The sequence below is a fragment of the Liolophura sinensis genome, chromosome 11, assembly GCF_032854445.1.
Source record: "Liolophura sinensis isolate JHLJ2023 chromosome 11, CUHK_Ljap_v2, whole genome shotgun sequence".
NCBI classification, from domain to species: domain Eukaryota; kingdom Metazoa; phylum Mollusca; class Polyplacophora; order Chitonida; family Chitonidae; genus Liolophura; species Liolophura sinensis.
Genome location: NC_088305.1, coordinates 5,169,086 through 5,185,091, shown reverse-complemented (window position 1 = coordinate 5,185,091; position 16,006 = coordinate 5,169,086). Strand labels below are relative to the sequence as shown.

Below are 16,006 nucleotides of genomic sequence, written 5' to 3'. Positions count from 1 at the left end.
AATCTCGGTATTTGTAGCTAGCCAGCAGTTTAAGCATCTGAGCCAACGAGTTCGCACCCTACCCCCTCAAATCTCCTAAAAGAAGTGAGATAAACTTCCAGTACACCTTCTCAACAATGCCATATATTACGTGGGTATTTATTATAGATAACACAATTTCGTCATAAGGTGTCCGGGTGGAGTGTTTACGCCAAAGACATCAGACCTAACAGCCCCCCCCCCCCCCCCACCCCGCTAAACTCAACCATCAAAAACACTTCAATAATATACAACACAAAACTCAAGTTGATAAAACATTTTTATTTTAATTATGAATATTACCAATATGCACTTATCTCGTAAAACAAATAAATATGAGCTATTTATTGGTACTATATATCACTTTTTCGTCGAAGGGGGCAAACTGTTACTCTGGTATTTGAGAAATATTGGACACACATGAATGAGAATGATAAAAGTACATTACTATCCTATAGCCCTTGTGTATTCAACCTTCACCTTTCTCCCATTACCGAGTGTAATGAGTGAGACGAGTGTTGGACATCAATGTCAAGAGCGTGTATTTATTAGAGAAACAATCCTGCAACGTCAGGTCTTACAATTCAGTGCTTTTAACGGGAAATTCACAGACTGCAAGATGAAAACAAATCAGTTTTCCTTATTTGTGGCCGAGTATTCGACCCCCTTTACAGACCAATGTTCCTGGCATTACAAACCATTTTGAGCACCTCTAACTACCTGCTGTTTTTGAACTGATCTTTTTTTGTGTTCCGAGTTTGACCTTGGGACCCAAACGTCTTTTCCCTATACAAAACACACATATACAAGTACAGAACTTCAGTTTGGCAGTTTCCTCAAACCTAACACAGAACAATGCAAACACACATTCTGTTCCCTAGCAAGTTAATTTCTTTCTTTGTCAATCATGCAATCAAAGCCGCCCAACGGAACCGTCTTCTACCAAATAAAATACAAAGTCACAGTTACGATTTCATAAAACTAAGTAAATCCAAATTCGTAATAACTTCTTTTGGCAAAAGTTATTCATGTATGGTGACATAAATTTAGGAGAAGTTTTTGCAAACTGATTCCCAAAAGTTCTGTGAAAAGATAAGCGCCATTGTAGATTTTTGGTAAACTGCAAGACTTTAGAGATCTTGGGCGTATCAAATGGGTGAAAAATGAAAACATATGTAACCAATAAAATGTGACATTTTCTTCACTGTGTCAGTTGAGTTGCAAAGGTTTCTATCATCCAATATATTTGATCTCTATCAGCACTTCTAGGTTAAATGTTCTGAATGTATCCACTGCACACACACCATCTCATTTCAGGGATCCACTGCATACACACCATCTCATTTCAGGGATCCACTGCATACACACCATCTCATTTCAGGGATCCACTGCATACACACCATCTCATTTCAGGGGTCCACTGCATACACACCATCTCATTTCAGGGATCCACTGCATACACACCATCTCATTTCAGGGGTCCACTGCACACACACCATCTCATTTCAGGGGTCCACTGCACACACACCATCTCATTTCAGGGGTCCACTGCATACACAAGTAATATGCCACAATGTGTCAACCAGAAAAACTGTCAAAATACCTTTATGCCATTATACACAAAAGGGATCAAAATGTTCAACCAATCAGTCGTTTTGAAGAACTCAAAACACAAGTATCAAATTAAGCTCAAGCCACCACAAAGGAGACCTAAGCTGACATCTCCATGTGACTGTTTCCAAGGTCATCACTCTGAAGAGTTCATAGTATCAAACATTTTTACCTCTGCACACACATCCTGCAGTTCATACAAAACATCTGTGTCTTTCTTTCATACATAATACCTAAATTTGATCAATTTTTAATTGAAATGAATAAATATTCATATTTCCATGTACAGTGCAAGTTAAAAATGAGCATTTTGTGTTTAACAGTTACAGTACATACACAAATGAAATACGGATAGGAGGTATCCTGTCTATGAATAATAAGCATACACAACCATGTGCAAGGTAAGCAGATTTAACAACATTATGCTCAGTATTTCTATTTCACAGATAAGTATTTCTATTTCACAGATAAGTATTTCTTTCAAAAGCAAATATTACTGAATAATACCAGTCCGGCTACATGTGTATTTGGAAAGAAAACAAAGCTTGAGAAAACCACTGCAGCTTAACAGATTCCTACTTACCTTCCCATTGCATAATTATGTGTATATTACTATATTAGATCTATGTGATCATTCAGTCTAATCTAGCAAAGGGCAGAACTCTTCACTGCCATTGTATTATCTCCCTTTGCACACCTCTGACAAAGGCCCAGTCACACCTCCATCCATGGAATCAGCACGTGTAAATTGTCACTCTTGATCCCAAATGTTTCAAAGAGGCTGCTGATAAATATTCCCCTGCTTTAGACGGTACAGTTTTTTCCCTTCCTTTTTTTTTGTCAACATAGTTCTTTGGTCAACTTCATGTTTTTCCTGTAACTTCAGGGGATGTTCATGTTACAGGGTAGACATTTTAAGCCAGGTTTGTCTGCACTCATTTGTCTGGAATTTGTCCAATATCCGGGGATTTGTACTCAGACTCTGATTAAACATACACTTTAGTAACAGGTCACATCTAAGTAGTTCCAAGCTTTTACTAAAGAGTAAATTCTACCATTACCAACTACTCAAGTGCAACTTTACCCACATGAGTGACAATGGCTGATTTCCTGTGCTAGATGTAGCTATGGGAAAGCCCACATGTGTATGTACTTCTATCTCAATCACAACTTTGAAAGGATGCGTCCATCAGAACTTTGTGGTTACAGTTCACAAAAAAAAAAAAAAAGAGACTTGCCTGTACATTGTCAGAAACAAGTCCATACAATATTTACAATCAATCTACAATGTACACAGTCTAAGCAACAGTCACGTTAACAGAGACTTGTTCATGTAATATCATTGCATCTTGCCACAGATACACCTTTGTTCCTAGCACAGTTCAATGTCACTGTAAGACTTCAGGTGGAGAGATTTCTTCCACCACCTTACCAGATTATTTAATTATAAATCAGCTGCAGTAAAACTGAGTCAGTGCAAAATATCTGCGGTCAGTTCTATGAAGACAAATTGTCAGTTAGCAGAGGTTTGCCAAAATTAAGTCCCAAGGCAAAAGGCTGAACCAGTTTACCGCAATGACAAATAACTGTTTCAGATCAAACTTCCTTACATTTGCATAGCGAAATTTCTGCCGAAGACTTTGAGCTGGGTAACTGCAAATAATGTTTTCAGTGTTGATAAGACAGCTCTATCTGCCTTTTGAAGTCATTTATGCAGCCTGCACACAATTTTTATTAGGGACCATGACAGAAAAGATAAACCAGAAGCTTCTGGAACTAGAGGAACATCTTCCAGTCTTCGGACAAATCCACTTGACATCAGGCTTATGTTGTCAGAGATCCGCTGATAAAACATACATCTTCTTTCCCGTCATATACACAAATATGATTACATAAAGGTCTTTCAGTTTATAAAGCCTTGATCTCTCTTAGAAATTGTTTCACATCAAACACACCACCACTGGAAACAATGCTCCAGCAAATATTGCACATTTTCAGTCTGTGTCCGTGGTACATGTAATACTGAAGTACTGAGCAAGACAACAACAAATGCCTCCAGACATTCCATTCACTGTGCTGCTCATTCTATCATACTCATATGACAACCAGCAATCAGGGGAGATCACTGCGTCATTCAAGGGACATTACTCCGTCACACCTTTGAGATCACTGTGTAACCATTCCGACAGATGAAGCTGTAGTTTCGGATACAAACTCTCAAACCCAGCATGGTAAATGAATACCCATACCATTCAAATTAAGATGATATCCCAGGAAATTGCTTCAGTCAGTTTTCTCCCTTTCTACATCAGTGTCATACTGTAAAAACAAACAGCAAGCATAGTCTTCTCATTTACCAAACTCTAACATGTGAACCAATTTTTGGGGTCAAGCAATGTTTCATTATTTATCTACTTATTTATTTGATTGGAGTTCTACAATGTTCTCAAGAATATTTTACTTATACAACAACATACGACCAGAGAGGAAGCCATCATGACAAGGAGGCAGACCCTGGGGAATCCCACAACCATCTGCAGGTTGCTGACAAACCTTCCCACCTTTGACCAAAGATTAAGCCAGCATGACAAGCAATGAACACTTACTGTATCATACATGTTTTCAAACATGCTCTATAAAGAGAATTTCAAAACACCATCAAGCGAAACACTGTAGGACAATTCTGACAATTTGCAGAAGAAAATTCCCATGCATCTTTCGTAACATACAATGATGCATTTTCATAAACTGTTTCCTGGACATATTCTTGTGTGTTTTCAAAGGAATTTTATGATTCAGTGAAAAGAATATATAATTATAAATCAACACCCACCCACCTTCCCCCCTAAAAAGAAACATACAAAAATGGCAATTTTGTAGACTGAATTATTTTTTATCTCAATGGCTTATTTTCCCAACTGCTTTGTCCAGCATGTCTTCATGTAACTTACCATGGCTAACTGTCGGCCGATCTTTCCCATTGTTACACCTCCTGAGAAGAATATACACGGTAACCATGACCGAACATAAAGGAAATCAGGCTCAGTGTACCTAACAAGAAAACAAAAAAAAGACAGTTCATAGTCAGGGTCTGGTGAAAAGAAAAAAAAACACACATTTTCAAACAAATACATGGACACAAATACATTCTTTATAAGCTTGAAATCAGTTTGAAAGGAAAAGTTTTACAGACAATGTAGGCTAGTGTCATGAACTCCATTATTAGTATGCACAAAATATCCTAAGAATTTACCATTCAATTCTTTGTATTGTTGATCATGCAGCTTAGAAACCTAACATTCTTTTTTTTTTTTTCGCCACTTTGCAAGAGTGTGTAAATATTTTCCACAACAGCAGACTGTAGGTCTTGCAAATTTAGATATAGATAACCATTTGCAACAAGGGGCCTCCGTGACCAAGGGGGTTAGCAGGCCAGCGGGGCACAATGACCCAGGAGCCTTTCACCAATGGGGACCCTGTGTGTTCAAGTCCAGCTCATGTTGGTTTCCTCTCCGGCCGTACATGGGAAGGTCTGCCTAATATTTTGTAATACATTTATTTGCCTATGAAAATGCACTTTTATGGACGAAAGTCATTTTGGGTAAATGGTACAAGGTAGTCGATGATCTTTAAAAGTATTTATCTGTTTCGCCGCCACCACCACCGATGACAAAACCGACTTACCTGTAAACACCATTATAAACTAAAAGCTGTGTCACAAAGGTTGCTATGACGGCGATGGCCACGCCCAGACCAAATCCGCTTCGAGATCTGTCAAACAGCCACCACAAGCCTATAGACATGGCTGCCAGTGACAGGGACAGCTGCATGTTGTTAGCAAAGTCGATTTTCTGAGGAGCCAGTTAAGGGAAATGTACAGGTAACAGTTCAGTGGTAATAATGACTTACTGACGTACAGAAAAACAATTATTACCCTCCACGCATTAGCCGAGGGAGTGTCTCAGTCTTTGAGATGCTATATTCTGAAAAAAAAACTAGCAGAGCTAGGGTAAAGTGGAAGAGAACTGGAAATGAGACGGTCTGATTTCAAATTCTGGTTTAATCTATGCCTGCAGCTTGATTCTGGGTGTTAACAAACATGCACAAACACCAAAATGCATGCTATCTGATCAGATGATGTCCAATACTGCAGATAATTTATTCACTAATTCATGTTTAATACCCTACTCAGAAATGTTTCATGCGTATCATACCAGGCCTAGAATTTCAAAGCAAATCTGGGAATCGATTTGTGCAAAGACTCCTGCCATGCTTGTCTACAAAAATTTACACGGACTCGCACAGAGGAAGTGTATACTTATTTCCCCTGAGGTGTTCCAAAAAAACCCATGATGAATTCAGTTTTAATGTACACCGATCAGAAACGATGACGGCCACCCCGCTTCAACTTCCGTTGGTCGAGTTTGATATATTGGTCAATGGCAGTGTGTGATACAAGACACAATCTCCTAACACTTAAAGGCAGGCAAAAGCGTCTCAGTGACAACCTCTGCTGCTGCAGTCGTGTTCACCGAGCACTCACGAGTATTTAAAATCAATTTAACAGTCCTCGTCTGTGTTAAATATACACTACACAGTAAGTCTCAGGTTACGCTTAACGTTCCCCATTATGATAATAATAAAGTAAAGCAGGAGGTTATACCTGTGTTTACAAAAATAGCAAAGGTGTGCTTGCACTGTTGGGAGAACGGACAGGTCTCTTTCTTGGTAACCACTGCAGTAAAAATGGACGTGTCTTCGGCGAAAAAAGTGAACTGTATATCCCAAAAATGCCTTTTGCAAAGGGAACGGGACCACAGAGACAATTATAAGTTCGTGTGTGATGATTTGGGAGATAAGGCTTTGCTGGCAATCTGCCAGATACTAGTCTGTCAGAAACATAGGGAGAAGATAAAAAAACTTATACAAAGACAAAACTGTCGCAGATGTTGTGACTTTTGGACATAAAGGCTCGCGGCACCTCCTGAAAACAAACCTAAAAGTTTGGCTACCCCATGTAGTCAAATTATTTCAATTAACAAATTTCATTAAACTTTAGATGTAAACTAAAGTTATTCTTTCAGGTATGAAAAAGGCTGAGGATTAATGATTTCTTTACAGATTCCATTTGTCCAAGTAAATAATTTTATTTACTTTTTGGAACTTTGGATTCTCGAAGTTTCTGACCTTGGGAATCCTACTGGATTCTTGTAAGAAATTTCGAAATTCTAGGCCTGCACATCAGTCAGGTTTATGGTTGAATGAAACCAGAGTGCCCAGAGTGAATAACCGACCTTTGCGACCAACTTTCTGACTAAATGCAACAGGTGAACAGGGTGAGGAGATAGAACAAATTTCTATAAAAATTACATACCAACATGGTCATGTCTAGTCATGAAAGTGTATGATAAGGTACGTAACATTTCTTTGATCAACGATAGCGCAAACAAACTTACGGACTTTTCTTCCTGTTCTTATGTACATGTATGTAATTTTGAGGAGGTTGTTGAATAGAGCACAGTCCTCGTTCCTCACAAGTTTGTAAGACAGAATGATAATGACCTGAAGTTAACATACAATCAAAACAACAATGTTGCTGATTGTCCAATAGTAAGCAAAAGTTTTAATTTAAACGTCAGATACAAAATCAATGGGACTGGTTTTGAACAGAAAATAAAACACAAAATATAAACAAATATCGTCTTAGTTACCTACATGTGTTCACATGAACCATTCACATCACACTGGCCTACATGTTGTGATCAGGTGACATGCCTCACACCACACTAAAACAGGTTATCTCTGCCCTTTATCACCAATTCATGTCAGTAAGCACAAAAGTAGACCAAACAAGCCCCCGTCCACAGATAACAGACAGACCGTTTACAAACATCCTACAAATGTTTGACTCAACAATGAGACAGCTAGCTGTTATTATATTATCATGCTGATGTAGCCATTAAACTACGCTGAGTTATTCTTTGAAACAGAATTATTTACCAGTATTTGCTCTACCACCTGAGCCATCGGGCCAGCAACTTCTTTGAAAGGTAAGGCCTGACCTCTGCGAGTGAGTAATTATTGGTGGATTTAAAACTTTGTAGCGACCGTAAATAAACCACCAACTTTTGGCAAGTTACATGCAAACTTTTTTACATGTGACATCCTGATTTGCATGCGATCTTGCTAACGGACAAATGTCTTTAATGAACATTAGAATGTTTGTGAAAATGGTCACATGAGCATCATCAACCACTTATTGTCATCAAGACCGAGAAACCAGGAATTGTGTTACCCTGCGATCAAAAGACAGCGGTTTTAACCCCTCAGACCTTGGCTCCCTTAAACTACAGTGATGACGATCACAACATACACTGGCATGAAAGGAAAGGATACAGCACTGGCATGGTTGATTCCAACGAAGACGGCCACGCATCTCATGACGCTGGACCACTCCCTCTTGTAGCGATGCACCTCACCTAACTTGTTGTCGAGGCAGGGATACAAGAGGCCAATAATGGCTGAAATCACAAAAGATGGGAGATCACGTATGAAAACAAGGAATGCTGCAAATTTATCTTGGTGCACACACAGACTGCTAAATTTCATAATTCAACATGCATATAGGCCTATGAAGGCTTCTGCTGAGTGGACCTTGAAACGCACGACTTCTGGGACAAACAGGCCATTGTGTAATCTGATGTTTTAAAAACCATTTTACTCAGTAAAATATCAAACTATTCTTCTGAATTATATTTCATTTTAGTGCTTTCTTTGCCTTAATGAAAAAAGACTGGCTTATTACTATTTTTCACTTTATCTTCTGAAATATGCATTTGTTACGTAACTGTTAATGCATGCTGAAGTTATCGGAGATTAGAGCAAGAAATTGAAGAATCCTCTCCCGATGTCTTTAATATAAATAATACATTTACATTTCAGTTGTTGAATAGTATCTCAAATCAAACAACCTTAACCATTAAAAAAAAATTTTTTTTTCTTTTAAATTTTTTTAAGTAAATAAAAAAGTATCTGTACCCATAACGACATAAATAAAAGTTGTATTATGTGCAAATATGCAATTATCAGACCTTCCCTTATACCAGATGTTTGTCACGGTCGGGCTACAAAGATGGGTAAACACAAATTCCTCAACTTTCTCGCACATGAAAGAGCAACTTCCAGTGCAATTTATACACCTTTTTTCATTTGATTTTAGAGACAAAACTACACTGGCTGAGCTGGTCAATTTCAGAGCTTTACAAAAAGTATAATTTCATGAGTCAACACAAAATAATGGCCTCATAATATGCTTTAATAAATACCCTCCAAACATGCGAAAAGGTTGAAGAATTACAGTACGTACATAAATGTCTACCGTACAGGTGCACTGGGTGTCTGTTGTTCTTTTGCCAAAACTCTGACCTAGCAATAATGTTGGGTCAGCTCTATGCACATATATATAATACTAGACATATAGGCATTAACAGCAAGGTGACCCAGACATACATATAGGCTGTCTGCCAGATCTATACAATGTAGTTCTATACATCAACGTTCATATAAGAGGTGTTCTTGCAAATTTATGACCTTCTCACTTTCTTACAACAATGGGGAGGCAACATATTTTTTAATCCTGACAGGTGGTTCACTTTTGACTTGTGAGTGGTAGTATTGTTATCTATTTTATATATCATGTAACATCCTGCGACATTAAAGATCTACCCTAATTCTAACAATCTTTTCAACCAGCAGTGCGCCCAATATTTTCAGACATTCTGACAGAACTATGAGGTGTAGAGAAATAATTTGCAAAGTTTAATGAAGCCTGTATTTTTAGAGACACAAACAAATCACTACCATTAGCATTTTCACAGTAACTGTATGCATAAATTTATCTGAAGAAAGTGCTAGTGAATGAAAAGGTGTGTTAGTATATATTTTTCATTTGTCAGGCATATTGAAGAGATTAATGGCCCTGAAAGATTCCTAACTCCTTTTCTTATACTGTCTTAACATTGTTGGAGTCTCAATGCTAGCAGTGTTAATTTCTTACTCAACGAAGGTCCCTTCCGACTCTTATCGAAGCAGCCCTGAGCAATTAAAAAACACCAACCTAAAGATCTGTTTTTCGCACCCAATGCACTGCCACCGTATGTACCCTCTCAATTTAGATTTACTATAGCCATGAATGCTTCCATGGCACAAACTCTTTGACCACTTATTACAGGTAACATACTGTTAGACTAACATGACTGAAAATGAAACCAAAGGTTCCATCTGGTTATTAGAACCCACCTGCAGCAGTTCCACAGCTGGGCGGAACCCACCATGCTGATGAGAAAAGGCTAGCCAGCTCCTCCGGGGGAAACAATGTGACCTGGCGCTGGACTTGAAGGAGATTGAGAACCAGAGCAAAGAAAACGCCAACAGAGAAGAGGACTGTGCCCCTCAGGACCAAATACCCTACTGAGGCCATGATCATGGGCATGGAAATAACTACCTGAGGAAGCAATATAAAAATAAAGATATGTATTAAACTAAAGCATGCAAGTTAAAAGCAATAATCCAGGTACACATCTGTCGCTCTGTTAATTAATTTAGCCCTATCACTTAGTTAGAAGACAAGTAAGCCAATTTTTCACCATGAAGGTCTGAATGAACTTTTCCTTATACCACTTTTTTTTATGGTTTCCTTTTTAGGCAGATGTTAATTATCAAAGCTGGGTGAGAGAGTGTGCTTGATGGCAAAGACTTAAATAACCCGGTTTAGAGTCAACCGAGTTTATTATGAAGACCCAAAAGTAAGAGAATATCAAACCCTTGTCAAATGTTTCACTACAGTAAGTTAAAAAGAAAACCAATTACTACTCTACTCGAGGATAGTCCAAAATGAAAAAATAACAAACAAACAAATAAAATAGAAACCTGTGACATTTTCAGGATAAATTAAAACAAGCCTAACGCTGCGAATAATTCAAATAGTGAAAACGTAAAACCTACATTTTAATTTTCTTCATCTGTTAACTGCCACGCACACGTAAAAAAAACGTTCCCATATTAACCTCTAAAATAAGAGTTACACACGGTTATTTGCCTCTTCTGGTATTTGTACAGCCTTTCCTAATAATTTCCTTTCACCTTCCTCTTTCTGGATGGATAACACCTGAGTTATAATGACTTGGCTGGCAAAATCCCCGACATTTCTTACTTCCTAGATCAGCAAAACACAGCAGCCATTTCTAGGCTCCAGTCTCAAGGCTAAAGGTCAGCTGGATTCTTCAGAAAACGAAACTCAACCTGGATGTCAAAGTTAGCCTTCTTCCTGGTCCCAAATTCCCCACCAGACAACGACTGAGACTTACCTGCTTGCTTCGAGAAGAGATCAGAAGTGTAAGCGACAGGGACAAAGAGATTTTCAGCCGGCAATGATGTGATTTTTCAGTCAGACCATATCGTCTCGTCTGACAACTACAGCGTCACACCATTCTACAACTGGGCTGATCTCACTCCACCAATCAGCGACCAGCACACAGCACGCGCCATCTCCCGCGCTTTGTGTGATCTGGGTCAACCATGAGGCTTCACACGCCTCTGTTGATTTTTGTCGCCAGATAAATGCGTATAATCTAAAAACCTTGAGAAATTATTGACCACGCTTGAAAAGACTTTATCTCTCCGTAATATTCACCCCTATAATGGAATATCACTGCAGTAGCCAGTATTCGTACAACGTCAGGCAAGACGTAAACTGCGGGACGGAAGGCAAGCATATATTCTCCTATTGCATCGTGACTTAAAGCACAACGATTTTGTACCGGAGATTAAGTTTAATTTTCTCAACTTATGTTTCTCATTGAATGACACATTTGTACGCTTTCATACCTTAATTCTTTTAATCAGTTTTTATTCTGAAAATTATCAATCAGTTATTTGAAAAAAAAAAGAATAAAGACAAGCTAGTAATGTATTCAGGCTCTTTCCATTTGAGTCTAGATAACCTTTGTAAGATAGAAATTATATTCATTTTTCAACGTTCTAAATTTGTTTTTCTTGGTATTTTTCTCTGCTGGTACTTTTTCAGTCAGTATGTGTTCTTATCATTATATTTTTTTGTTATATTTCATTTGGCCTACATATCTCTCGGTTCTTGTCATTTGCTTATTAAATCAAATGTACATACACCCCTTGAGACAACATCAAAAGTACGATGACATCCTTTGCATTCAAAAACATGGAGAAATTATCATTTAAGTCAAAACCCCCACCTCACAACCCTTACGTTTTAATGACAACAGATCGATAAAAAGCTGGTGTCCCACATCGGGGTCCGGTGTCAGTTCGACCTACATTCATCTCAGACATCCGTCAGTGCATTGCTGTGACCTCGTTGTGCTCCCGTGTCACATGACCAGGTTTCAGAATCAAAAATGGCGACGAGTGGGAGTGTTTTTGCCGGAAGACCTCGAAGTGGTTCAAAATTATCGTCTGCTCAGTATGATGCAGATGGAAATGAAATTGAGGTAACCAACGCATAACCGTGTTTGTTAAAAGCAAAAGAAAGTTGAATTTTATAGTAGCAAATCTTTTTTTTTGGACGTGACACGATAGTTGACAGTAACGGTAAATGGACCCTGTATCATGATTAGGACATGGCTGTTTTCATTAATTGTTTTTATTTAGCCTGTATCTCACGGCTAACTTTTATTAATGTGCATTTAGTATTTTGTTGGCCCACAGTCAGCTCCAGTTATGATCATGTTGACCATTTCTGGCAAAAAATTGTCATTTTTTGTGTGTTTATAGTTCTGTCTAGCCCCAGGTGGCTGCTTCAGCTGGGATCAGGTCAAAACGCCCTCTTGCAAGAACGCTCTCTACCTAAACACCCTCTGCCTAAATGCCAGGGGTCTAACGTGTGTGTGCAGTTGACAGTCTACAACAACACTGGTCTGTCAGCAGGCATCATGTACATGTCTATGTTAGCCTACGTATTTGGAAGTATGTGACCAATATCAGTAGGCCTAGCTGTGTAATCTGTGTCAAGAATATTAAGTCCACAATGCATTGTTCATTTCTCTATACAACAGCAATCATATTTACTTGCAATCATTTTTAAATTTAAAAATGTGTATTTTACTGGAGGAACATTTACCGGCCATATATATAGAGAATGTATATAGAATCTAAGGCATACATCAGAGCCCATGCCACTAGCTTGAACATGTGTTATATATAGAGGGTGTTAAGGTAGAAGGCATACTGGCTAGAGTGCGTTCTGACTAATTCTGTCAGCTTCTCTCTTTATACTGTGCTGGCGCAGTATTGTAGCCACAGGGGCAAGCCATGGTAAACCATACATCTATTCAAGTCATGTCCGATAGGTCCTTGCTAAATAATGTCTGCAGTTCAAAACAGGCGTCATCTGTGGCTCTTACCTGTCAGCTCTCCCAAACACACAACATCGCAGGTATATTCCACTCAATAATGGCACACCAGCTCTGAAATTATGAAACGGACATCACTGAAGCAACAAACATTTTACATTCACCACAGTTATTGGTCTTGAAAAAGCTGTTGTTCGTGGATGGCGCATGTGCGTTGACCCTGAAAAGACAAGCCTAATGGCGGATTTGTTTTGAAATAGGTTGCAGTATCAGAGGCTGGTATGTCATTACCGAGTGGAATATACCTGGGATGTTGCGTGTGAGGGCAAGCTGACAGGGAAGAGCCACATATCTGCAGGTATCATTTAGAAAGGACTTATCGAGCATGCCCCTGTGGCTGTAACACTCCGCCAGCGTAGTAGAAAGAGAGGAGCTGAAATAGTCACCTGGGGCTAAGTTCTGACTTGATTCAGAGCAACTCCACTGCGGCGCAATGACCCAGGAGCCTCCCAACAATTCAGTCGCTGTGAGTTCAAGTCCAGCCCATGGTGGATTTCTCCGGCTGTACATGGGAAGGTCTGACATTAATCTGCAGATGATCATGGGTTTCTCCCAGGCTGGCGACCATTGTATAAGCGAAATATTCTTGAGTATGGCGTAAAACACCAAGCAGTCAATATCAAATCAAATCAAGACTCACATCTCCTACAAAATCAAAACTACTTTAGCAATATCTGATGTCACCAGTTACCCACAGGTCAACCATAGATTGTCTTCGTATTTAAACCCAATCTAGGTCAATGAAACAGAAAGTTGTTACAGCTGAAGATGGTACGTTCATTTTCATTGATCATTCTGGATTATGTTAATTAGCCATCTGTGTCACATTGGCGAGCTCTTTCAGCGGAGTAGACAGAGTGTCTCTGCATTAGTACATTTGTGAAGCTTAGGGTCTTCGTCATTTTGTTTAGGACAGTGGCTTTAAAGACCAAAAAAAAAAAGTCAACATTAAGGTCTGTAGTTAACAGATATAACTTGCCATATTATTTAAAGAACCTTAGCTGCATACAGTCACTTGTCACCACACTTCTTCAGGGTGTGAGTGAGAATTCTGCTGAATGTATGATACATGCTCAAACTGCAAACTGTACCGAACAATCTAATCCTGCAAAAATGTACAAACCTGATATTATTAGTTTTTGAAAGCCTTAGAAAGGATCTTCTTCTGTTTGTTCCTGTACAAGTAGATTCAGTGCTCTATCACCCTTCTGACAACATGTTAGTGTGGCTGAGAGCACTTTAAAACAGCCTTTATTTGTAAATAGAACCTTGCTTGTCTTTGTATTTATAATGAAACTTAATAAAAATGTGGTTTCTCATTTTCATCATCAGTTCTTTAGACATGTATCCACCGTAAAATTAAAAATGGGCATCTTTTATAAATTTTAATGCAATTTTTGTATATGTATTTTCAGTATGATGTGCGAGAAGATGAGGAACAGAATGTCAAATTACAGCAAACAATTGACTTGTTGTTGGCAGCAGGATATTTCAGAGCTCGCATCAAGGGGTTATCTCCCTTTGACAAGGTGATCTTTTTTGTGTCCACCATGGTATGCAGTTGTTATCCTGTGAATAAGTCAGTACTTTGCCAATATCAGAGCTAGTATGGAAAGGTCATTAAATATTACTTCTGGGGCAGAAACTTGCATTTGTCCAGCAGGATATCACCTTATCTTCGGCTCAAACCTGAAAACATCTTTTCAAAATCCTTGCAATGACCAAGGACACTGTGAGTTCAATTCTAGGTCATGCTGGTTTCTGGCTCATGCTGGCTTCTGGCTCATGCTGGCTGTATAGAAATGTCTTTCAGCAGCCTGCGAATGGCCTTGCAATATGACCAGTGTGGTACATAAAGGTGAGATCATCAGGTGGAGACAACAGGGTGATGTACATGGCCCCTGACTGGCATTAGACGAGTTACATTTCCCTGTACAGGTCTGTGATTATTTACAGGTGGTGGGTGGGATGACATGGTGCCTGGTGACCTGTAACTTTGATGTTGATGTGGACCTTCTCTTCCAAGAAAACTCCACCATTGGTCAGAAGATGTAAGTCTTTTAAGCCTATAAACTACATTATTATTATTATACATTTATTCAAGCAAAGCCTTAAAATGTGTTCTTTTTTCTTGTTAATGCGATTGTTTTGATCATGACATTTTGAACAGAATTAATGAAACCTTGGCCTAAATAAAATATATACATTCCAAGATGTCTTTCATGGAAAAGAAAAACAGTTGGGGTGCTCGTCTCTATAAAAATCATGATGTCACGGAGAGGTGATTAATTACATATATGATACACAACGGGTGTACCTATCATGTCCTTTGCCTGCAGAGCTCTAACGGAGAAAATCGTAGAAGTTTTGCCCAAGATGAAATGCCCTCACCGTATAGAGCCTCATCAGATCCAGGGACTGGACTTCATTCATATCTTCCCTGTGGTGCAGGTATAGTCCTGTTTTCTCACAGATGTAGAGTTATGATATGTTCTGACATATTCAGAACGTCTGTGTTAAATGTACAGACGTGTAATGGACACCTGTATCAGGAATATTGTCAGGTACATACACTTGGCAAAGTGTGCTGGTTTCACCTGGATCTGCCCAGTTTTTTCCAGGCTCCACCCAGTTTTCTCCAGGCTCCACCCAGTTTTCTCCAGGCTCTGCCTATCTTAAGCTACCGCCTGCCTCCAGATGCTGAGTATTCTTTGATCTCCGCCCAGTTTCCTCCTTGTTCTGCCTAGTTTCCTCCTTGATCTGCCTAGTTTCCTCCTTGATCTGCCCAGTTTCCTCCTTGATCTGCCTAGTTTCCTCCTTGATTTGCCTAGTTTCCTCCTTGTTCTGCCTAGTTTCCTCCTTGATCTGCCTAGTTTCCTCCTTGATCTGCCTAGTTTCCTCCTTGTTCTGCCTAGTTTCCTCCTTGTTCTGCC

General features: G+C 39.1%; 2 protein-coding genes across 3 annotated transcripts in view; one reads left to right on the top strand and one right to left on the bottom strand.

The window, feature by feature from the left end:
• Positions 1–304: 304 nt before the first annotated feature.
• On the bottom strand, positions 305–11,102 carry LOC135477419 (insulin-induced gene 2 protein-like). 2 transcript variants are annotated; one of them, XM_064757512.1, is made up of 6 exons: positions 10,995–11,102; positions 9,928–10,132; positions 8,026–8,150; positions 5,314–5,480; positions 4,581–4,680; positions 305–3,948 (listed from the first exon to the last, which is right to left on the bottom strand). In XM_064757512.1, exons 2-6 carry the CDS (start codon positions 10,118–10,120, stop codon positions 3,913–3,915), a joined length of 621 nt encoding a protein of 206 aa, XP_064613582.1. In that variant the 5' UTR covers positions 10,121–10,132; positions 10,995–11,102; the 3' UTR covers positions 305–3,912. The 2 variants fall into 2 exon arrangements, with proteins under 2 accessions (XP_064613582.1, XP_064613583.1); XM_064757513.1 differs by lacking the exon at positions 10,995–11,102 and adding an exon at positions 10,841–10,968.
• Positions 11,103–12,027: 925 nt separating this feature from the next.
• LOC135477593 (coiled-coil domain-containing protein 93-like) overlaps positions 12,028–16,006 on the top strand; it is a 30,296-nt gene continuing 26,317 nt past the window's right edge. Inside the window, exons 1-4 of the mRNA XM_064757757.1 lie at positions 12,028–12,152; positions 14,489–14,602; positions 15,030–15,124; positions 15,413–15,524. Of these exons, the coding sequence (XP_064613827.1) occupies positions 12,060–12,152; positions 14,489–14,602; positions 15,030–15,124; positions 15,413–15,524 (414 nt within the window). The 5' untranslated portion in view covers positions 12,028–12,059. The remainder of the gene's footprint in view (positions 12,153–14,488; positions 14,603–15,029; positions 15,125–15,412; positions 15,525–16,006) is intronic.

Excerpts from the sequence above, each read along its gene's own strand:
- LOC135477419 (XM_064757512.1), bottom strand. The coding sequence starts at position 10,120 with ATGCCCATGATCATGGCCTCAGTAGGGTATTTGGTCCTGAGGGGCACA. Across the intron at positions 8,151-9,927 it reads CAGCTGTGGAACTGCTGCAG|CCATTATTGGCCTCTTGTAT; the intron begins GTGGGTTCTAAT and ends TTGTGATTTCAG. Across the intron at positions 3,949-4,580 it reads TCGGCCGACAGTTAGCCATG|TATGACACTGATGTAGAAAG; the intron begins GTAAGTTACATG and ends TTGTTTTTACAG.